A 25461-nucleotide genomic window follows, 5' to 3' on the forward strand; every position below is an offset into this window, starting at 1 on the left:
TCCTGCTGCTGCAGCTCACGGCTGTTCAAACATTCGCGATCTCTCTTTCTCCTCAGAGCGTCTCACCAAGAATGTCAGCCGTCTATGTCTAGTTTTTTTTTAAGTCTCCATCTATTCTCTTTAAGTCCGAGCTCGGTTATCAGGGAGACCAAAAAGGTATTTCTCAGTGTGAATATCCTTTGAGTAAAGTCAACATCTGAGTCTTCTGTCTCCGCGCTCGCCTTCAATCAATCTCGCGCTCCGCGGGCACGGGACTATCAACGGTCCGCAATCTCTACATCTCCTCAGAGGGAATGGATACGGCGTCCGTGCTCTCTTTTAACCGTGAATGGACCCCTAAATAGACAAGTTTGGTCGATTTATGCTTCTGTTTGTTTTGACCGTCTTTTCCAATTCTTTGGCTGCGTTTTCTTGCTGGTACTAGACTGCAAACTTGTGTTTGGACAGGCAAAGAAAGGGAAATGATGGACAGAGACGGAATGTTTGTGCTGTTAGTTTTCTTAAATGTGCTTTTCGTCCACACGGATGCGTTCAGAAGAGATACCGCAGAGAGACAGTCGAGATCCGAAGGGGGTTTCTGTCGGATCTTGCGGACGCAGACGCGGGGCGCTCAGAGAAACGGACAGAACGAGTTTCGCCTCAGAGTTGAAGGAGACCCAGAAACTTACCAACCCGGGAGCACTTACCGAGGTTAGAGGTCACAAAATGTTGCTTTATGGCCAATTTAAGCCTTTTTAATGCACGCCTGGGAAAAAACAACATGTGTGGAGTTTGTAAACATTGGTGCGTAAAGCGTCAGCTTTAGTGCATCGTCTACAGGTAAACCAGGTTGGCTGACATTAAATGCTGAAATGCAGGAGTATATATTGGAATAAGTTAAAAAAAGCTTATTTTTGTAGCACTAAAACCTAGTATGTTTACAAAGAGGTCATTTGAATTATGGAGACCGGGAGTTTAGTAACACATTTGGTCAATTTTTAATTGAATGCCTCAAATTTTCGCATATTTAGCTGCTTAAAGTAGGTTAAACGTAAAATGTATAACTTAAATTAGCGTCAAGTATAAAGAGTGCTATACAACACTGCTATACTTTAACACTAATATAAATGTTATATTGGATATTTTGGCCATGACTTTATGATAATCACATTCATGTGTTCAGATCTTGCTAACATTTAATTTAAAATATTTTCATTAAAAATACACAGTTCTTATTCAGAACAAGAACATTAAATAACAAAAATGTGACCCTGGACCTAAGCTTTTTTTTGATGTATGGTTTGTTAGGATAGGAAAATCTGGAATCTGAGGGTGCAAAAAATCTAAATATTGAGAAAATCACCTTTAAAGTTGTCCAAATGAAGTTCTTAGCAGTGCATATTACTAATCAAAAATTACGTTTTGACATATTTACGGTAGGAAATTTACAAAATATCTTCATGGAACATGATCTTAATATCCTAATGATAATTTTGACCCATACAATGTATTGTTGGCTATTGCTACAAATATACCAGTGCTACTACTGGTTTTGTGGTCCAGGGTCACATAGAAATATATTAAACTCTACAAGTCTAACAAGTGTTGCAAATGTACTTGTTCAGTCCCTTTTTAGTATAAAAGTGTGTTGCAACCTGCATGTCTTTCTAGTTGGCATATGTCAAATGGAACCTGCTGATTCAGAGGAAACCAGTTTAGCAATTTCATGTCCATTATAATTGGGCTTTCAATCATAATGATATGAAATTATACTTTCAAAAATGTGTTTTTGTCTTTTAAATCCTGTGTTTTCCCACAGCTTCTACTGTCACCACAAAGGATCATAGTCATTTTCTAACTGGTTAAACTGTTAAAAACCACTGTTACTAACCAGCCCTACCTAAACAAGTGAGAATCTGTACGAATTTTTTTTTTTTTTTTCCAATACAACCTGGGTGGTATTTGAATGTTTACACCATAATTTACCTGTCAGGGTAATTTAAATATCAAAACGCTCCCTAACCTGATACTCACTGCAATTTGGATTCATGTAAGTGGCCTTCATTAAGCAGCATATGCCTTTTTTATGAGGGTGTTATGCCCGGCGTGTTTGTACATGCATATGCATTCACCGCTCCATGTGAAAAGCACTTGCACAACCCACACGCTTACACGCAAACGTACATGCCAAATGCGAGAGCAGTTTGCGACTTGCCCTGGCACACTGTTGAGATCTGACCTACTGTTAAGCTCATTTCTGGTACCTCTGACCTATATTTTGTTCTCTCTCTCTTTCTCTGTTCAGTGAGTTTGTATGCCTCCAGCCCATCTTACTTTCGTGGCTTTACCCTCATTGCTCTGAAGGAAGGAAGGGAGGGCGTCACTCCTGACGATTACGCCGGCACTTTCAAGGTGAGGGATTGCAGTGACCCCGTATAACTGCCTTGAACTGTGGCCGTCAAAGATGACAGTCTAATTGCAGTTTCTGCAAAATGATTTGCAGTTTATGTCGGGTTGCATCTGCACGTCTGTATTTAGACGTGGTACGTTTAAGGAAGAAAAATGATCATTAACCCTTTGATGAAACAAAACAAGAATGTGATCATACCCCATTTTTTGTTTTCTCCACCCAAAATGATGATCTCAACACTTTTATTGGTAGTCTTTGTTTATGTATGTTGTCATAAAAAAAACCCACTAACATATGGTGACAAAAGTCATGGAATTATAAGTAAAGGTCAAAGGAAATCACCCCTGATTAGATAAAATGGCTGTAGGGGACATCATGCATGAGAGGGTTAAGTGTTTTAGGGATTTAAAATCCATGTTTTGCCAGCAAGCAGAGCTGTGTGAAGTAGTCTTAGACATGCTGCTCCTCATTGGTAACGCACTGACCGTCTCAGAGCCGTGTCCTTTCTGAAAGACAGGACCCCTATCATTTAGTGCTCTCCACATCAAGCCGCAGTGCTTCCCAGACTGAAGCAGGAAGGCTGTTAGCGCGGCATCTCTCCCCCCAGATCTCATTAGCTGTGGTTGCCGCTCAGCACTCCTTACCGCTGTGTTTTTGAGCGCTAGATTGCCTGGCGGATGTTAGCAGACGTCCTCTGTTGAGGTCTTTAACTGGGGATTCTCGTCTTGACAGACTAAATTGAATGAGCGAAAAACACAATAAAGGCAGCTGCAAAAGGACAAGAGACCAAATAACAAAAAGCTGTGCTTTTGTCCTAAACATTTCGGGAGCAATGAAGAAAAATGATCCTTGAGATGTCGAAAATGAAAATACTTTTTTAAATGTAGTTTAAAAGTGCAGAGTTTTACATTTACATTTATTTATTAGGCAGACGCTTAGCGTTGAGGAAAACAAAACAATTCATCATAAGATGGCAATAAACACGAGATCGTCAAAACAATAAAAGCTAGAAGCTTTTTTTTTAAGAGGAGGCAGTTTTTTAAAATATAGGGCCAGTTTTACTAACAGCTTGCGCCAGCGCAAACCGTCTTTTGGTGTTAAAATAGTACTGTCAGGATTTACTAAAGACACGCAGTGAAGAATTAGTTCTAGAAAGGCGTGGAAACAGGTATTTTTGCACCTCTTCTTATTGATTATACATTTGTAGGTGTTTCCTTTCAGATGCAAAATTTATAGGAAGAGAGTATTAAAATGAATCACGCAACTACATTTAAAAAAGTATTTTCATTTTCGACATCTCAAGCATCATTTTTCTTCATTGCTTCCGAAATGTTTAGGACAAAACCAGAGCTTTTTGTTAGAACATGTTTTATTAACGTTTGCACTACTCAAAAATACTGGTTTTGCGCTATTAATTAACACACAAAAAAGCAGGCGGTAATTTGCACTGCTCTTGGTAGATTGCTCTGGTAATATTGAAAATGATCTGGCTGCGTCTGTGTTTTTTTATGTGTGCATTGTTAGTAAATCACATTCAGAAGTTTACCTGCTTTTATGGAATTGCGCTCTAAGGCTAATTTGCCCTGTTTACTGAAACTGGCCTATAATCTTTGTATTCATTTCTAAAAATTGGCTTTCAGACACTACTTATTTTATTTTTTTGCAAGTGAATCATATATTTATCTGAGGGTTACACCATTTGATCTTGACTTGCATTTAAATAATTTGAAATATGATTACATACTGCCTACAGGGGTCTTCTCTGTAAAATAATTTAGCGTTTTATAGTTTTCTTGTCTCCCTGACTTTCATTTGGCAGACAAATATATCCTTTAACCCCCTGGGGCCGACGGTCACGCCGGCGTGACCAACCTACTTTTTTTAAGATCAGCGCAAAAGACACTAAAAATGCTCTGTCGGTTTAAGTCATACACATTAGAGATATACATCAATGGAAACTGTAAAGCGTGTACTTTTATTTGGGCACACTCAAAAGAACAGCAGAAAGTTGTGTTTTTTTATTTAGAATAAAGAAAACAAACAGGGTGATTTCTGTTTTCTCTGTCTCCGTGAACTGCTTTTAGAAATGCGTCACTTATATCATTCAAACACGGTGAATATTTAGCACACAAACATAAAAGTGGTATCTACTGAAAGCTTGAGATTTATGCTTTTAAACAAAGTAAGTTTTATCAAAAACAAATAATCTGTGATAAATTAATCTATATGAAACCAAGGAGATGTCTAGTCTATCCAGTTCCAACTAATTATCTCTAATGTGACCGCGCCCACTATCGCGAAATCTTTTGCCATGCAAATTAGCCATGTGCTACTAGCGCGGCAAGGACCGGAGTATCTGTACGCGAGGAAACTCCCACATCACCGCAACAAAGCAACATGACTTCAAGTTCATCTTGGTTACAGTTTGTTACTGAATGAAGACATGCTGTGAGGAATAAGACTTATATCTACCTCAATCCTAAGAAGGACGCGATGCGACGCAAACCCAGCAGGAGGAGACATTTACATGAGTAAGTTTTACTTTCATTTTCCTACTAGCTTTCGCTGTTATTTACTTTGACAAAACGTGTACACATTTTACTAGTTAGACTTATTCCAAACTAAAATTCCTGACTTTATCAAATGAAACATTATGAAGTACGTTTGATTGCATTGCATCTCTTACAATGGCAGGATATTTATAATGTTCTAGAAAAACGATGTGATTATGACTGTGAGATTTATCGTCATTTATGACGATATCTTTATGAATGTAGAATCATACTTTATTTATTTATTTTATTGTATAACAGTGTAAAAGTAATATGAGTGCTTACACTGAATGTGTGTTTACATCACGTTTATTAGTAATATAGTGCTAAACGATAATTATTAGTTTCTTAGATATTACATGTCCTTTTTTTTACATTAGTACAAATTCTAGAGTATAGACTGTATTCTGACAGATGATCCTGATATGATTTTTGGTTTGTTTTGTTTTTGTAGTGATCTCAAACCTGCTCAAAAGATGAATCCTGCCCTCTTTCCCTTGAGTCCCTTCAAACTGTTTTCCTCTGAGAGCACTAGAAACTTGAGATGTTCAACTACACTGATATTCTAGTGGAAAACAAGTTTTTGACTTTTTTTGTATTTTTTTAAGGGCACACAAAATAGCAGGTAAGATTTGTTTCATTTGTTGAACAGAATTCAGAAGAAGTTTTCAGAAATGCCACAAAGTCTGTGCACATCTGTGTGGTAAGATGAGGGAGCTCAATAATGTGTCTTTGACCTTCATTATGTATGTTTTGTTTATACAGTGATAGTAAATAAAATAAAAATAATCTAAAACTCCATTCTCTGAATCTTCTCACATTGTTTCCTATAGTCAAGTAAGACATTGATGGGGCCATTAGGGAGGGCCCTTTTGTCTTTCAGGTGTGAATTGCTAAATATTCATGGGCCATTGCCACACCTATGAATAATCCCTTTCGATCACAAAACATGTTTTATAAAATTTAAATCAATATATTGTTTTCTCTGAACGAGTGAACGAGATGATTTTCACATCATTTGGTTGAAAAAATTCTAGCCTATGACATCCAATTATCTAAAGTCTTGTAAAGAAATGTCCTGTATGTGCTTCATGGCCTTATTTCAGTGACTTCAAAACTTTAGATTTTCAATAACCACGCATAAACATAGTTTTCTCAAAAACACAAACATGCACATTAATGTTGCTTGCATATTATTGTAGCCCAATATGTGCTGATTACAATGTAATCTGACTTTAACCATTCATATGTTTTTAAGATACTGAAAAAAGCACAAATGTCAGGGCATGTCAAAACTTCTTCAGGGCCCCAAAACACCTCAGGCCCCAGAGGGTTAAAGGTCCACTGAAGTGCCTTGAAACACGCAGCGTTATTCTATGTGGTGACGTACTTTTAACTGAAACAAAAACATATCGCCCAGCCCCGCCCACTTATTTTGAATAGCCAATAGCGTTCCATTAATATCTGCTCGGGCAAGAGCCGTTGAGCTCGGTAAAGCCGCATTTGTAAGCTTATGACAGCCACAGAGTAATAAATTACCGCACAGATTCAATATGAAACTTGCTAAAACCAAATAGTGATCATAATCATGCTGAGGCTGTGTAATTTAATACATGCCGTCCGTGCTCCCGGTTAATGCGTCTTTGTGTAGGGGGCGGGACATTACGGACTCTAGAGAGCATTTGATTGGACAGAACGTTTGATGAGAAACTGAAGTGCACGGTGATATCATCCAAATCCTTGATTCATATTGGCGGAAGTGACGAGACTGTAAGTTTTGAATGTCCATATCTTGTAAACGCGAATTTTGTCTTTGTTTTGCAGCACACTAGCTTATAGATAACCTTAAGGCTAATATATTCATACTAAAAGCCAAAAAACTTTAATTTTGATTTCAGGGGGACTTTAAGGAGGCAAGGGAGGCAGGGCCTCCTCAAAATATTGGATGATAAAAAATTATAGTACAACAATAACACAACAGCAGTAGCCTATTACAAAATATAACATTAAAAAGTGTATAAATCACTTGTTTTTCTAAAGAAACATCATTCAACAATGACAACAGCAGTTAAACCCAGCAGGCACCGGATGTCAATATAACATCAGGTTGATGTTGGACCAAACGTCGGACAGATGTTGCATTTTGGTTGAGAATGAAAATCTGGTTGACGTCAGTATTTGATGTCAATTTGATGTTGACTTAAAGGGATAATTCACCCCAAAATGAAAATTTTATGTTTATCTGCTTACCCCCAGGGCATCCAAGATGTAGGTGACTTTGTTTCTTCAGTAGAACACAAACGAATACTGTTCAGTTTTTTGCACAGACCGAATGTTTTGTGCCTTAAGATCTCAATGTATCGTCACAAGCCACAAGGTTTAATTTGGTTTTGTCTGTGTATGTTTTTTTGACTCTTAAAGATTTGGTAACCATTGACTGCCATTATATGACTGACAGACTGCAACGGTTTGAGTTAAAAATCTTTGTCTGTGTTCTACTGAAGAAACAAAGTCACCTACATCTTGCATGCCCTGGGGGTAAGCAGATAAACGTCAAATTTTCATTTTTGGGTGAATCCCTTTAATGTTAGATTTCGGTTACACAACCTAAAAACAACAAAATATCAATGTAAGCTGACGTCGGTATTAGACATCAAATTAATGTTGACCTTAGATGTTGAATTGACATTGAATATTGGTCACCCGAAGTGGCGACCAAAATGTAACCAAATATCAACGTTTTATGGCATTGTGTGCGTCCTGAAAAGTTACAGCAGTCCATGTCTCTCTCGCCTCCCCTGAGCCCATTGAGTTTTAACAAACCGCCTAAAGCATGCAGTGAGTTTGGTCTAAAATAAAACAAGATGTTTTGAAATAAATGTAAAATGCTTAAAAACTTGATGAGATTTATACTTGGCTTTACTGAATAGAATTTGTGATTGGGACATAAATTTACATTTGATTAAAAAAAAAATTGAGGACTTTGCCTCCTCATTTCAGAACACCACCGCACACCTATATATAGTGTTTAATTATATATTTCCGTGCAGTGATATTTTATTTTAAACCTGCTTTTTAGAATTTTGTATAGAAATGACCATGAAACTACAATTTTTAGACTTTTTTTATTGAGAAACATTTTTTACTTCAATTAGAATTCATAAATGTCTAATATTTTCAAACATTTCTGTTTCAAGTTGTGTATTTTAGTGAAGCCCTGTTTATATTTTTTTAGTATTTTTGAATATGTGACCCTGGACCACAAAACCAGTCTTAAGTCGCTGGGGTATATTTGTAGCAATAGCCAAAAATGCATTGTATGGGTCAAAATTATTGATTTTTCTTTTATGCCAAAAATCATTAGGAAATTAAGTAAAGATCATGTTCCATGAAGATTTTTTGTAAAATTCCTACTATAAATATATCAAAATGTAATTTTTGATTAGTAATATGCATTGTTAAGAACCTAATTTGAAGAACTTTAAAGGTGATTTTCTCAGCATTTTGATTTTTTTGCACCCTCAGATTCCAGGTTTTCAAATAGTTGTATCTCGGCCAAATATTGTCCTATCCTAACAAACCATACATCAATAGAAAGCTTATTTGTTGAGATTTCATACGATCTCAGTTTAGTAAAATTTAACCTTATGACTGGTTTTGTGGTCCAGGGTCACATATAATAAATCAGTATTTAAAAAATAAGCATCATCGCATGAACCCTTATTAATTATTTTAGGAATGTTTGCTATATAGCCTAAAGTGGGCGGTGAGTTTAGTGGGGGATAATTGAGAATGAATAAGTGAAAGTCTTGTGAGAGAAGGCAATGCCTCCATCGCGATATGACTGGTTATGTTCGGCTGTGATTGGTTCATGTGATAAGACTAATTTTAAAAAGTAAGTAAACAAATCACACACTTAGATACTACAACCATTTTACATCAAAATAAAACTTAAAATGACCTGAAAACATGATCTGTAGTAGTTTTTAGTGAAGCTAAATCAGCTTGGTGAAGTTTAAAGTAAATCTCTGTGTCTGTGAGCAATATTTACTGAGCTTTGATCCAAAAAATTTAAGAAACTTTTAGAAATTTTAAATATTTATATAAAGTTGTGTATCTTAGTAAAGCCCTGTTTATGTTTTTAGATCAAGATTAAAAAAATGAGCATCATCTCATGACCCCTTGTTCATTTTTTAGTAATGTATTATATTATACAATATATTGTGTGCTATAATGTCTGAGAGAAACATGAATGTGTCCTCTGTAGTATAATGACACAATTTATAACATGGGAATCTATTTTTACAAGCCCAAGTTTAGCAGGGAGCTTGACCCATTTATTAGGTTGCTCTTGTGTAATGTAATTTTTGCCTATTGAAAATGATTGCAGACGCATTTGCTGGGTGCAGCTTTAAATCTATGAGTAGTTCAGTTCAGTCATTTGATCAATGACCCTGACCGTGACCTGCATTATCTACAAAATAAAACCGTTCTGGATGTTTGCCGCATTACGATTTGATACATTGAAGATGTTCAACTCGTAAAAGTTTTTGTTTGCAGACATAACCTCATTCCAAATTGCTTGCAACCCGTGTCTGTTTACCGTGCCTTTCAAAATATTCATATTCATCAGTCATCGTGACAGTTCATATACAAAGCTGTTGCACTTTTTATGCTAGCACGAATTGACAAACAACTCTCGGGCCAAACCAGCATGGTTGAAATAAACATCGCGACATCTCGCCATTCGTTTCGCCTAATCTCTCCAAGGAACCTCTTAAAGATGAAACATCCCCAATTCCTTCAGGAGAGGTGGTTATTCACTCAAGCCACGGAGTTTTGTGCGTGCGAGAGAGACAAACTGAAAGAGGGAGAGTTTGAGAGAGCAAACAGAAAACGGCTTTCGCTGTCCCTCAGGAGCAGGGCCACACAGTCTCGCCAGGAGCCACAATTAAAACAAACACGCCTCTCCTCTCCTCTGTTTTGTACAGCTTTCCCCCAGCTGGTTCGCAGCGTTTTTTAAGGCAGCCACTTACAGCCCCTTTTTACCCAGGAAACAATGCACCGGGCTGCTTGGCCCGCATGGCCTCTTTTAAAATAAACACTTGGAGAGCGACTGTTGCACAGTCCTAGGGCTCAAGCATATCTTTACAAAGTTTAGCCTAGTTTCCCTATCAATTCAGAAGTTTCCGGTTCAATGTTTTGTTTTTAGTCTGAACAAGGGTGCGACAAGGTTGCTTGAAATGCCAAAATCCTGCAGAAATGACAGACAGAACCAGAGGATACTGGGTGCAGCTTTGGGTTTGCATGACTGTATGTGTGTGAAAGAGTGGGAAGTGGAAACGGAGAGAACGAGAGAGTGAGAAAGAGGGAGAAAGAACTTAATGCACCACGCGCATGGATTTTACTCTTCGATGGACATTTGGCAGCGATTTCGCTTTGAAACATGCAAACAAAATTGTACTTTTCCATCCCCACTGGAATTTTCCATCACTTGGACAATGTGATTTTACAATCAGTAGCAGTAATATATATATCTAGAAGATAAGAAGACATATTTTTTACTTTTTTTATCAATTCTAGGGTGCATTTACTAAATGGTTTTGTATGAGGTATTTCAGGTGCAAAAACCTGCTTGTTATTTACTAAGCACTCAAAATCTTTAATCTTTAGTTTAAACTTGCTGTCATTCTTCTTAGCATAAACACGCTACTTTTCTTTGTAAATTAGGCTTATTATGTCACTTTCTTTTCACAAATCTCAGTGCTATTTGCTTGGCGCAATTAACTTTGCAATATTACCGCCTGGGGAAAGCGAGTGATTAAACAATGTTATTAAAAATGGAAGGTTAAATTACATTTTAAGTTATTATGGAAGCGGTAATTAATCGAATGATGACCAAATGTTGAGGAAAAGCATTATAACCAGGCGAGTAATCAGCATTTTAAAAAGCCAATCTGTCAAAAGCCAATATCAATTACTGATATTTTCCCCCAAAGATCCTAGATCCTAGTAGTTAAGTGTGTCAAAATGTTAACCCTCATGGGTTAACATGAGCTCTAGGTTTAAGTAGCACAGAACCGTCAGTTACAAATATTTGTCCTCTGCACTGAAAAGGGCTGTCATGTACTGTTAGTCATCTTGGCCCACAAAACGAAATTTGATTCTCCATCACTGAGCTCATTTACGGTACAAGTTTACTGTTTAGTTGGAAACTGTTGCGGAATCGGACTAAAAAAAGAAATTGATCAGATTCTTGGAATTTTGTGTCCCATTTGTTTTTATTTTATTTCCAAGGCTCTCTTAAAAAATGAAAATGATTTACTCATCCTTGTTTTGTTTGAAAATGTGTTTGCTCTTATCCTTAAAGTGGAGCACAAATGTGGACCACAAAACCAGTCATAAGGGTCTGAAAGCAGAATAAATAAGCGTTCCATTGATGTATGGTTTGTTAGGATAGGACAATATTTGGCTGAGATACAACTATTTGAAAATCTGGAATCCGAGGGTGCAAAAAAATGAAAATACTGAGAAAATCAGCTTGTTGTTCAAATGAAGTTCTTAGCGATGCATGTTACTAATCAAAAATGAAGTTCTGACATATTTACGGTAAGAAATTTACACAATATCTTCATGGAACATGATCTTTACTTAATATCCTAATGATTTTTGGCGATAATTTTGACCCATACAATGTATTTTTGGCTATTGCTACAAATATACCTGTGCTACTTAAGACTTGATTTTGTGGTCCAGGGTCCACAAGTTTTTCTTAAAAATCTTTGCCATTAGTTATTCTTCAATGTAAAAGTAAGCCATAATAAGACACACCTATTTGCAATATTAAGCAGCAAAACAAGCTGTTTTGTACTGCTAAAAATATCTCTACAAAGCTAGACCCGTCAAATTTACAAATAGCGGCACGTTCGATCTTACAAGTGAAATAAGGTGGATAACCGCCTGTATAACATAAAAGACAAAGAAAATATATTTTTTAAATAAAATAAGTGGTCCATATGACTATATGCACTATATTTCAAGTGGTTTAAATGATAATGTACTAGCACTTTCAAAAGTTTAAGTATATAAAAATACAAACATTTATTATGTTACCTAAAGATTTCTATTTCAAATAAATAATGTTCTTTCTACCTACTCTTTCCTCAAATAATTCCTAAAGAGCAGGTCAGATGGGTTTTCGAAAAATATGTAAATAGTAAACAGTCTGCCAAGTTGTTAATCAAAAAAGTACATTATACATACACTCTGACCTGCCCACAAACACTTCCGCTAGTTAGGGTGTTTACATCATGTCAAGAAGACGCTGTGTTTCCACGCTGTGAAAGCAAGTTTGTTTTGTTTTTATTGCCAACATATGATGATGTGAAGAATCAGTGGTTAAAATTAATTTTTTTCCATAATACCACAGCAATACAATTTAAACCTTTTGTTGTGTGCTCGTCATTTTACAGAGGACTGGCTTCTATCTTCTTTCTTGGCTTTTTATCTTCTTTTGCTTCTAATCTTCTTTATTGGGACTACCAAGCGTCTTGAACCACAACCTATAAGTACGATTGATACGTTATGTGTACATTTTCAAATGAGCGCTCAAAATATCTAGTTTTTTTGTGCTAATATGTGATGTATACCTAGTGCAGCTGTAGGTTTCCAGGTAAACCACAATATTACTGTCTTTCTGAAATAGTTCTGATATTTCCTAAGAATGTGTCGATTAATGTAGACTGTCGTTGTTGTAATTACTTCATTTAATAACAAAGAATGAAACTTAGACATATTTTGGTTTACAAACTGTGTTGTTTGATCAGTTAGTTACATTAGCACTGCCCTACAAAGGCAAAGTGCAGTAACTACGCCAGCACTGAAACTGAGAAAAATGCCTTTAAAGTGTTTACAGTTTAGCAGCTTAAATTTAGCTGTGGGCATGATTCGCTTGCATAAATGTTAAAATGTTTTTATGTCATTATTTTAAGAACAGATTGGACCACTATATTATTGTTTTATGTAAAGGTGTGGGTTGCCTGGTTTTCACAACAAAATTCACCCAGTTGCTACTCAAAAGTTGTGTTCTGGGGTGTAAAATATGCGCTTTTTGTCAGGATTCCCCTGGTAAATTTGCATTCCAGTGGCTAAATATAATGTTATTGAGGTCACTTCAACCTGCGAACATCAAAAACAACCATGAACATGGCAACACTCCCCTTTGTGCCAATCGCAACAGGCTTGGCCAGCTGACCAATCAGAACAGAGTAAGCTTATGCTGCCCTCCAAAGGCAAAGCGCAGTAACTACGCATTTGGTCAAAATTGAGTTAAGGCTTAAAATGGACATTGTAACAACTGTTGTCTTGTGGCAAAGTCTCCTGGTTCAATTTTGTCCCGTTTCAGAGAAACCAGAGTGTCTACTAGCTGGTGTAAAAACTTTAAAGGCATTTTTCTCAGTTTCAGTGTTGGCGTAGTTACTGCACTTTGCCTTAGGAGGGCAGAATGGAAGGGAGGGGTTAACAGACATTTCGCTTAAAGCTGATTCAACTGAACCATTTCGAAATCATAGACAATTGACTCCACGTATAAATGGATATTGTGAGAAAATGACAATGTTTTCTGACCTTGCATTTAAACCGGTTGTAGGGGACTCTAACACAATATTAGGACACTTTTAAAACCATATGACCTGCTTTTTAAAAAAGATAAAGTTTGCACAAAATATTTAACAGCACTACTCAGGGATGTGCCTGAATCTGAATACCATGTTCCGTAAGAAAATATTGTGTACTACGCAGCATCTAAAGGTAAATATGAGATTTGAGAAAAAATATGTATATTTCAGTGCTTTCTCTTACAAGTTCCATGGTTTGGTAATTATACTGTGTATAAATTGCAGGGCATTAAAATCGCTTTTGAATGCACTTTTTACAATCACTTTCGAGATTCGTGATCACACATATTCTGTGTATACCACGGAGTGGCAGTACTTGCCACACATTTTACAAGACTAGATGTTTGTCAGTACTGCTCAGGATCTGCAAATCATTCGAAATTGTCAATCATCTGCCCTTACTCTGTTTATGTGATAAGTAAAATTTTATGTACTGTATTGTAACAGGCTACCGCTAGCAAGTGGCTAACCATGTCCCTAGTGGCTCCGTAGAATGCATTATTCATTTTCCATGTCTTTCTAAATAAGGATTCATGCTGTTACTGTTTTTATACTTTTAATCAAATTAATGCAGCATCAGTAAGCATACGCTTTTAAAAACTTCTTTTAAAAACATTAAATAATCTTATTTAACCCAGCAACAATGTTCACTGTTCCACAGCTCATCGATGAAAGTGACACGCAGTTCATGACCAACTGCCCTCCGGCCGTCACAGAGAGCATTCCCAGAAGACGCACAAGGATACAAGTGTTCTGGACTGCGCCACCTTCTGGCAGTGGTTGTATCACTCTTAAGTGAGTTTTTGTATTACTTTTATTTTTGTTGTTATTCTGGTCTTGAATAGGAATAAATAAATGTGAATCCATGGATTTAGGCTGATATATATTAGTCTGTGCTACTGAACTGAAAGATTTTTGAATAAATAGAAAAGAAAAAGGAAAGGGGGTACAGTCTGGGGCTCTATACTGAGTTTGGTGTCTAGAATACAATACTAGTTTGAGCACTTGTCTCATTTAGTAAGTGTTCTATCAGTCACCTTCTGGAAAAGTTTTGAAAAAGAAAAACAAAGTCTTTTTCTATTATATTTAAAGCTGAGTAAACAAAAATAAATTTAGGATCGTCGATAGAAGATGTGATTATGATTGATTGATGTCAGGCAGTTATTATATATTAATCTCGAGTCATTGAAATCGCCCTTGAGTGTTCCCATCATCTGGAGGAGGCTGTGAATCAAAGACGATTATGAAAATTAAGAAACTTTGAAAGCTTTAAAATATTCTGAGAATCCAAACAACATCCTCCCACTTGAGTTTCCTTTACATACAGCACACAACAGTGGTCTTCAACCAAACAAAATCTGAATTATCTGTCAGTGTTGTGGTGTCAGTGTTTCCACTCCACCCCCTCATGCTTTCATGCTGTCTTTGTATCTTTATCTCTCTTTCTCCCACTCCTTTTGAGGTTATAAACAACTTTAAGTGTGTTTGATGCATTAAATACATCTGAAAGTCTCTCTTTTCGCTCCAGTTGGACACGGTGTGGCACGTATGTGCATTTTTCCACATTATGGGTGCCTACTCTCAAAACACGCTTTCCAACAACTCTCACTTTCTGAAAGCCTCTGAATGCCACTCTGTTGGCCTGTTTTTACTTGTTGTGAACCAGTGAGGTCTATAATACCAGGAGAAAGCTATCCGTTAGCATTCTCAGTCTTTTTTAAATGGAAGTATGCCGTTTGAAATCATCCAGGTTTGCTCATGGACACTTAGTTCTGGACTGTTTTTGCGCAAATCATCTGCAAGGTTTCGCAAGAACTAATGAGGTTTGTTTTCGTATGTCATGTAAGCATGTTTGAGGTGTTTCAAAAATCAGTGAGGTTTGTTCTCGCGTGTCAAGTATGGTCATGTAGTTGTGTCTCTTCAGAAGATCTGCACTGTTTCCAAATATGCCTACTTTCATACTAGTAGGTGAAAATAGTATGTCTGAGTGTATATTTGAAAAACAGGTGAAAAGTGTCCGGCTGACCTACTACTTTTGCTGTGATTCTGAAGTGTGCATGGATACTCAATAGACACTCTACCCATTCATACTACCCATATTAAAGGGATAGTTCATCCAAAAATAAAAATTCTGTCATTAATTACTCACCCTCATGTCATTCCAAACCCGTAAGACCTTTCATCTTCACAATTTCTGATTAAATCCAAGAGCTTTCTGCGTAGACAGCAATGCAACTGACACGTTCAAGGCCCAGAAAGGTAGTAAGGACATTATTAAAATAGTCCATGTGACATCAGTGGTTCAACCTTAATATTCTGAAGCTACGAGAATACAAAAATAATTACATTATTCAACCATTTCTTCTCTTCGGTGTCGGTCTTTCACGCATGTTCATGAGAGTACCAAGACAAGTGCGTGTGCATTTCTCTGCAAAAGTCGTTATGTTTGTTTTCTTTGCACACAAAAAGTATTTTCGTTGCTTAATGAAATAAAGGTTGAACCACCAATGTCCCAAGTACTATTTTATACCTTTCTCGGCCTTGAACGTGTCAGTTGTGTTGCTGTCTATGCAGGGTCAAAGAGCTCTCGGATTTCATCAAAAATATCTTAATTTGTGTTCCGAAGATGAGCGAAGCTTTTTCAGGTGAGTAATTAATTACAGAAATTTCATTTTTGGGTGAACTATCTCTTAATAAAACTGTATAGAACATATTTAGCGGTTGTGAAGCAAGTTTTAAATAAAATGTAGTATCTACTAGACATTATGCAATTAATAACGCATAATGCAGATTTGGATTAAACCAATGGAGTCATATGTATTATTTTTACAATGTCTTTATTAAGTTTTTGAAGAGTTTTCAGAATTGGAATTGGACTTCTAATGGATCAACAGAAATCTCTCAGGTTTAACTCTTTTGCTACGATAGTTTTTGAAAAAGGTTGCCAGCCAACACCATCTTTTGATCATTTTCACTAAATTTCACTAAATAAGTATTTTGTTGTGTGAATATCTGAACATGCAATACATCTGTTTTATTATAGCTTTAACGCTGTGTCTACACCGGACGCAAGCGACCCATTATAATCAGTGATGCTGTCTACACAGGATGCGGCACGACACAACAAATCCCAGACAGTAAACTGATGCCTCGTTCTATTTATGACGTACTGATGCAGTTTAAATAATTTTCAATGGTTGCATCTTTAGGGATTTTATAATGAAAGAGTTTTTGTTTCTCAATTTGAATTATTTCGTTTAAAAATAATAATTCAAAACTTTCTATAGATATATTTATCAAGTCAGTGAGGCTAGTATTCGCTGAGTTGCGGCAAACAGCAAAAAGCGCATCCTGTTTTTTCTTCTTCTTTATTTTATAAAAGCACAACGTTTTGTTGATATTGTGAGTGCACCCAGTAGACCCTTAAAAGTAGACCCTATACAGTTCCGAACAATGTCTTACTCTTACCTTTATGAGCAAAAGTGATGCCGTATTTTAAAAATGTTTCCAATGCAAGTGATTGCGCTGGCGCCTCCATGTCCTGCAAAGCACACTTCAGCTTCCATTCTCCACACAAACAATTGGATATGCATCTAACAGCGCATATTTTTGTATAGGTTAAGCATTTAAACTAACATTGTGATATGCTTGAGCTGTTTCATATCAATGATTTAATTTTAGGCAAGTCGTGATGATTTGAGAAGGCTAAATTGACCAAACATAGGCTATGATCCACTCACTGTCTGCCGCTGGCTGCTTGTTTGTTACTTAAAAAATCAAAAAATGACATTTAAGGATTAAAAAAAATGCTTCAAATGTTTTTCTAAATTAATAAAATTACGAAATAAAATACAATCACCTTGCCATTCCATACAAAACCAAACTTTTTATAGCTGAAACAGTAGTTTTTTTGGGAGAAGAGGAAAAAAAGGAAAAAAAGATGGGCTTGGGTCGAGAATTCTGATAAGCTGTCGGACAAGGGGCGGGCTAGGGCCTGAGCATCTCAGGCGTCTCGTCTGAGCATCTCAGGCCAGGCTAGGGCCTAGATTTTAGGCCGATGCAGGGCTCTAAACAGTAAAAACACAGAAAGACGTAAAATCTCGTCTTTGGTGGGGAAAAATGGAAACATCATCATGATGAACTATGCTTACCAACAGAACACCAGAAGGCACAACTTTAAGAGGTCATTGCTGGTTAATAATGTCACAGAATTTACCGGTATTTTGAAACGGATGTGTGAATGGTGTTTTACCGGTAAAAAGGATGGAACATTGTTGCCTGTGTGAATGGCGCATTTTTGTATTTACCAGTAAAGTTGTTCCGTATAACTGAAAACACAGAAAGCCATAAAATCCCGTCTTTGGTGGGGAAGCGTTTTCTCATAAAAGATGAGCTATCTTGTCTTTGGCATGGAAATAGTTAAATATAGGGTTTATATATATTTATTTGTGTTTTGAAGATGAATGCAAGTCTAATGGATTTGAAATAACATGAGAGCGAATAATTGATGACAGAATTTAAATTTTTGGGTGAACTGCTAATTCATAACTATTACTAATTGGTGGCTAAATCATAATTTGTACAAACTCATTCATACACTGGGATGATCTGCTTACACTCGAGTGTGTACAATTTCATTTAATGCTAATACAAAATCTTCTTGTCTAGTTGATCTGGTTGGAGCTAAACCTTTAAAACATTTGTTTTATTGCAGTGGATGATTGACAGTTGAGTAGGCGATTCTTAATTCAAATACTCTCGCAACTGTTTCAACAGGTTTGTGGATTCAACTTTTTTCATGTTTTTTCGCATGCAAAGGTGATGCAGTTTCTTAAATGAGCTCCTGAATGTCTTTTTACTTCACTTAGTAAAGCAGATTTTAATCTGCTTGTGTAGCAGTTGAGAAATGAAATTGATGTTGAGACAATTAAAACCTTCACAGTGTAAGTATTTATGAGCTAGTGTCCTCCTGTACGCTTAGCTCATTCTCTCCTGTTCTCTTTCTATCACCCACTTACTCATTCATCCCTTTCATCCTGTCTCTGTCCTCCTGTCCTTTCTCCTCTTTTTTTAACTTCTCAAAAAAATATAGCAGTCACTCCTTCACCTCACTAAGAACCCATATCACCCACCCAGGTCTCGTCTCCGTCCATCTGCGAACTTGAGGAATCATTATTGTAGCTTTTAATTCATCCATCTGTCTTGTTAGGGCAGGAATGTCTGTTTTTTTTTCCAATAAACAATTTCATGGAAGCATCTGCTGTGCCAACGTGTTGGATCTGCTGTCACATTGCCTTGAACCGTAAAGACATTGCACCTTGTAGCATCGGGACGAATGCCAGCACTCAGGCTCCAAAGCACAACTGGCAACGGTGCCCAATGAACATCAAATAAAAGTGCAATTACATCTGGAATCCCTCCAGCACTTTTCTAGTGAAATGTTGCAAGGAAGTTTTGATCTGGATTTTGTTTCCTTTGATTCTCTGGTGCCATCAAGCTGTGGAAGGCAGATAAGATGCGGTAAACGTGATGGTTTTGTTGACAAGCTTTGGGACTCTGGAGATAAATGACTTTCAGGTGCTCAGATGAGATGATCAAGACCAAATACGAACAGAGGAGACGTTTTAAGAAGTTTTAAGAAGAATGGATCACGTCTTGAGCAGTCATACTTTGTTAGCCACTGTTAAAGAGATAGTTCACCCAAAAATGAAAATTCTGTCATTGATTACTCACCATCATGTTGTTCCAAACCCGTAAGACCTTTGTTCTAGCCTGGGTGTCCCCATGCTGCCTTCCGCGCAGCGCGATTTTATTCACGCTGGAAGGTAGCATGGAAACCATGGACCAAATTTTCACCTCAGATAGGGAACCAATCACAGAACGGGGAGGGAGCAGCAAGACGATGACGCCTTCTATGCGACTCACCGAAGCAGTTTGTTTATAACTATGGATCCAGCATGGCAGCAAGTTATCATTCGATGCAGCCGTTCACATGTCGCACCTAAAAACGCGTGGAAAACGCTAAAATGCTGTACTTTTTTCTTTTTATATATCAAAGAATCCTGACAAAAGTTTTCACAGATTCCAAAAATATTTAAAAAACTTTTTCCAATATATCATATATCAATATTAGAATCATTTTTGAAGGATCATGTGACACTCAATACCAGAATAATTATGCTAAAAATTCAGCTTTGCTTTACAGGAATAAATTATGTTTTAAAGTATATTAAAATAGAAAGCTGTTATTTTGTAAATTGCAATAATAGTTCATAATATTACTGTTTTTTCTGTATTGATTGATGATGAGCATAAGAGACTTCTTTAAAAAAGCAACAAAAAACGTTCTGATCCCAAACTTTTGAACGGTTGTGTCATTGTTGAAATAGTCCATGCAACATCAGTGGTTCAACCGTAATATTATGAAGCTATGAGAACACTTTTTGCATGCAAAGAAAACAAAAATTTAACAACCGTTCAACAATTTGTTGTATACAAATGCTAAATTGTATTCAAAACTGCAGAAATTACATAACTGATGATAATTCAGAAGTACAATCAAACCTGTAGACTTTAGTTTTGATGCTAACTTAAAAAAATGAATTTGGCAGCAATCCACTTAGCTGTTTTCACACAGTGTTTCTTGTGAAAGGACCTTGAAGAGAAACAGCATTTCGAACATTTTCTGTCAAACAGTGCGCCACTCGGCAGTAATTCAATAATACGAATACGTCTTATGATTTGATCCCACTTTATTTACTTTATTTTTGCCACTAGACCTAACAACAAAATTGAGTGGCAATTTGTTTTGTTTCTTTCGCATTGCCATGCAGGGTGGTGAAGAGGAACAGCATTCAAGGATCTTTTCTATGTCAAATAGGGCGCTACTCAATTTCTGAAAGCCCAGATGAGCCAAAAATGTGTCATATTGCAGACACCTTCACATTTTGATAAGGCCAGCACCAGATTCTCTTGTAAACCACCCACATAAAACATGTGGGATTATTCTCAGGAGGGCAGAGCGTTATGGTCAGCCCTACCTCGTGCCACATCCTTGACTGACAGCAGCGCCAATAGGCTCTAGTGGGACAGTAGCCATTGATATTCCACATGGGTCGATCTAAGCCGAGTGTGGCTACTCCATCAGCGGCAGGTTTAATAGAGAGTCGAACATCTACCTAGATGGTTCACTTGAATACATTTGCTTTTTTCTATAACTCTTGCTAAACATATTGACATCTCTATACTGTATGGGTTCATTTTGAAAGCGAATTGTTTAAAGCATTCAGGATGCTGACTGGAGTCATTGAAATACGTTCTCGCATAGTAGCATTATGCAAATGTGGAAGCCTTTGTTTGAAAAGATGCATCGTCTGTTCAAACCACAATACAATTTTGAATGCAATAATGGCAGTAAGGTAAATGTAAAAGCGCACTTTCTTAGAACTATATCTGAAAGACAGATAAAAGGCAGAGGAGTTGGATGAACATTGTAATGTCTTCATTACAGGGCCAGTGTTGTGCAGCGAAGAATCATTTTCTTCCAAGACGAGGGCTCACTTACTAAAAGACTCTGCGAGAAAGGTAATTTTAAAGCTGGGGTTCTCATGCACATCCTTTTGATAACATTTTTACATCTGCAAAATCTGTTTTTTTTTTCCCCCTGCTCAGTGAAGCGCTTTTCTTGTCTTCTGCTTTTGATGATTTTTACATGAAATGAGCATTGTAAATGGTTGTGTTTATGCATGCCACATCAATTTGTATATGTTTAATGTTTGTGTAGAGTGTTTGTGTAAGGAGGTTCTCAGCAGTTGGGTCAAAATCAGGATGTGAAATGGAAATAATAGACACAATGCAAGTTTAATAACTGTAATCTTCTGAACGCTGTGCATTGCAGATCCAGTTGCGACGACTGAAAAACCCATTCATGAGTGCTGTGCTTGTGGAACAGCCAAGTATAGAGTTACTTTCTATGGTAACTGGTCGGAGAAGGTGCATCCCAAAGATTACCCACGTAAGAGCAAACCCTTTGTGATACATAAGCACAATACTCGCATCAGTATTGTTATTGTTAATTAAAACTAAAATGATTTAAAATAGGTTTGTTTATTGAAATTAGATGTATAACTTATATATTAGATGAAAACTTTAATTTATCTTTAAAATCATTCCACTGACACTGAAAATCCCCCTTGTGAAGTGCATGACTGCTTTGGTTGCTTGATAAAAGTCAGCTCTAGTCATCAAAGTGCTAGAAAACAAATCAATCTCCTTTATTGTCTTTGGTCAAGAAAGAGCTTATTGTAATTAAAAGCTATTTCTTCATCTTTTAGCTGATTCTGAGGCATATAAAGTTGAATTAAGGCATAACAAGACTCGTTTTAGTTGTGAATGACTCAGTGATTCAATGATCAATTCAGTGAGTCACAATAGATGAAAAGACATTTGTCTCAGCCTAATGATATCATTTAATGAATCTTATTGGTGAATGGAATCAAAAGATTTGAATCACTTGGATTAATTAAAATCCCCAGTACTAGAAGTAACTTAAACATCAGAAATGGTACTAGTTAAGTACTAAAAAAGTACTGAAATGATTAAAGTTAAAACTAAAATGAATATAAATTAAATCTAAAGAAATATTTAAAAAAAAAAACTAAAAATGACAAAAGCACATAACAAATTTACTTAAAATGAAATAAACTGAAAATATAATAATTAGCACTGTCAAACGATTAATCATGATTAATCGCTTCCAAAATAAAAGTATATATTTATTATGTATATTTAAATACACACACATACATGTATGTATTTTAAAAATGTATTTATATGTGTATATATATTTATATTTGTATATAATTAAATTTATATATAAATATAAATATTTCATATATAAATGTAACATATTTTTTCTTAATATATACATGTGTGAGTATCTATATCTACATAATAAATATACACAGTACACACACATATGTGACCCTGGACCACAAAACCAGTCTTAAGCAGCACGAGTATATTTGTAGCAATAGCCAAAAATGCATTGCATGGGTCAGAATTATCGATTTTACTTTTATGCCAAAAATCATTGGGATATTAAGTAAAGATCATGTTCCATGAAGATGATTTGTAAATTTTCTGCTGTAAATATATCAAAACTTAATTTTTGATGAGTAATATGCATTGCTAAGAACTTAATTTTGACAACTTTAAAGGCAATTTTCTCAAGATTTAGATTTTTTTTGCACCCTCAGATTCCAAATTTTCAGATAATTGTATCTCAGTCAAATATTGTCCTATCCTAACAAACCATACATCAATGGAAAGTTTATTTATTTAGCTTTCAGATGCTGTATACAATTTGACACTTATGACTGGTTTTCTGGTCCAGGGTCACCTATAATATGTAAAATAAACTTTTATTTTGGATGTGATTAATCGCGATTAATCGTTTGACAACATTTACTAGTTTCATTTTGTCATTTATCTGTACTATATATCAAACCAAATGTAGATGTGATGTTGAAAATGTAGTGATTAAGAAGTTTTCACTATTTGTGTGACAAAATATTCTTTGAAATATGCTTACATTATTAATTATCACTAAATTAAGTTCAATAAAGTATGAAATATCAGATTTTGTGCGGAAAATGACACATCTGCTTTTTATTATTAAATATTTATTTATTTTTTACACAGACATGTATGTGTGAAATGTAATTATATGAAAATTAAAAGTAAGAAATTTGCTATAGTATTGAATAATTGTTTGTAGGGCTGTCACTAACGATTATTTTGATAATCGAGTAATCGGTCGATTATTCTGACGATTAATCGAGTAATCAAATAATTATAATTATGTTTTTAGCCTTTAAAATGACCTAAAATGCATATATAATAGCAATGAGGCAATAATAATTAGTTCAAATAAATATCAAAAGCAAGTATTATTGAACAAAACTGTTAAAATACATAATGTGTTATAAACAATAGAGCTCATGTACATTACGCATTATAACAAATGACTGCAGAGGGCGTCAACAGCCTGACGATTGTTTTAAACTAATCCTTGTTTAATACTGAGAGAACAACATTTAATTAAAATGTTCACACAATCTTCAATATTTAGACAGGCTACAGCCACTGTCATGGTTGGGGTCCCAGTTTTGGTATCAAAATATGTCATTTTTATACCAAAACTACATATTTTACAGTCACCGTTATGCAGATTGATCATAAACACAGCTAAAAAGCTTCCTACCACAGTGGTCATCCTTCACAAAACTAATATCTGCCAGTTTTATCACAGGTAGAATGCAACATGTTTCAATACAAGCATTTCAGTCAAATGAAATTTATGCAATGTTTCAAACTTTTAACCGACAGGAGAAAATTAACCCGCCCCAACAGTTTAAAATCAGCCTAATTCCGTGGGAAAAAATGCAGATTTGGCAACCCAACACGATTTAAATACTCCGCATTTTTAACAGTCAGGTGCTGCGATTGAGTTTTAAAGAACACTGAAAACACGTTGTTGATATATTTTGATGCCACAATGATTTCCCATCTCAGACTTGAAAATTTGAACAAAGTGGCTTGCAGAAAGAATGCGAATATTGGTAGAGGTGGGCAGCAATATCTTTTTCCTCCAGCTTTAGCTCTCGGGGCTGGTTTGCTAATATAGCAGTCAGCAGGAGAGCTGGTTCATTACCTATGTGTGTGGCAGCAATGATCCAATCTGTTATTTACTGTCTGGCAAGCAGGCAAGACTACAGCCTGTGCCGCGATACTTCGTGAGATAAGAGAAGCCGGGCAAATGTTGTCACACAACACACTGCTACTAGTTAATGGGTCTGTGGAAACAGACATTGATGTATGCGGTAGGCTCTTTAAAGAGAGAGATGTGTGAAGATACACGCTGGCGAACAAGTTACTTCAGAAGTGCAATTAACTGGGAGGATTTAGCATTACATAAAGCTGCAGCTTGAAAGATCTGTTATTTGTTCACCCCTGTTGTTTCTGTCCCAAAGGACGTGCTAATCATTGGTCGGCTCTCATCGGCGCTTCTCACTCGAGGAGCTATGTGTTATGGGAGTATGGAGGTTTCGCCAGTGAAGGAGTCAAGCAAGTGGCCGAGTATGGATCCCCCGTCAAAATGGAAGAGGAGATTCGACAAAAGGTAGGCCTTCTGGCTAAGTGCGACGAGATGAGATATCAGGATCAAACAGATAAAGTTCAACTTAAAAGCTAACGTTGTAGTAATTCCTTGACTTTCTTGAGATTAGCAGCTATTTAGAGATAGGGATTGAATTTAAACGTTTTTCGTTGACCAGGATTAGGCTCATTATATTTTTGATGCTATTTCAAGACGCGGTTTGTTTAGGATTATTTCAAACCTTGACAAAAACCAATGAATCTGAAGGAATTTTAAGTAAATGAGTGTGTGTTTTTTAACAAATCTTTTTAAAGGGATAGTTCACCTTAAAAAGACCCTCAAGCCATCTGAGGTCAAATGACTTTCTTTTAGATGAATAAGTTTTATAAAAAAATGTCCTGGCTTTTTCAAGCTTTATAATGGCAGTGAATGGGTGTTGAGGTTTTGAAGTCCAATAAAGTGCATCCACCCATCCTAAAAAGTACTCCACATGGCTTTTGGGGGTTAGTAAAGGCCTTCTAAAGTGAATCGATGCATTTGTGTATGAAAAATATCCATATTTAAAACATAGTGTAATCTCCAGTGACAGTATGCTAGTCTCGCGAGAACCAAGTTTTGTTTACAGCAAAACAAACAAACGCATCGATTCACTTGAGAAGGCCTTTATTAACCTTTCAGAGCCGTGTG

The 25461-nt window shown here is 36.2% G+C and overlaps 1 protein-coding gene across 1 annotated transcript; it reads left to right on the forward strand.

The window, feature by feature from the left end:
* Positions 1 to 24870, forward strand: LOC141301369 (spondin-1-like). The gene is made up of 6 exons (XM_073831610.1): positions 1 to 690; positions 2285 to 2391; positions 14278 to 14411; positions 21127 to 21200; positions 21514 to 21630; positions 24650 to 24870. Exons 1-6 carry the CDS (start codon positions 462 to 464, stop codon positions 24868 to 24870), a joined length of 882 nt encoding a protein of 293 aa, XP_073687711.1. The 5' UTR covers positions 1 to 461.
* The last annotated feature ends 591 nt before the right edge of the window (positions 24871 to 25461 follow it).

The sequence above is a fragment of the Garra rufa genome, chromosome 25 (assembly GCF_049309525.1).
Source record: "Garra rufa chromosome 25, GarRuf1.0, whole genome shotgun sequence".
In the NCBI taxonomy this organism is placed as follows: domain Eukaryota; kingdom Metazoa; phylum Chordata; class Actinopteri; order Cypriniformes; family Cyprinidae; genus Garra; species Garra rufa.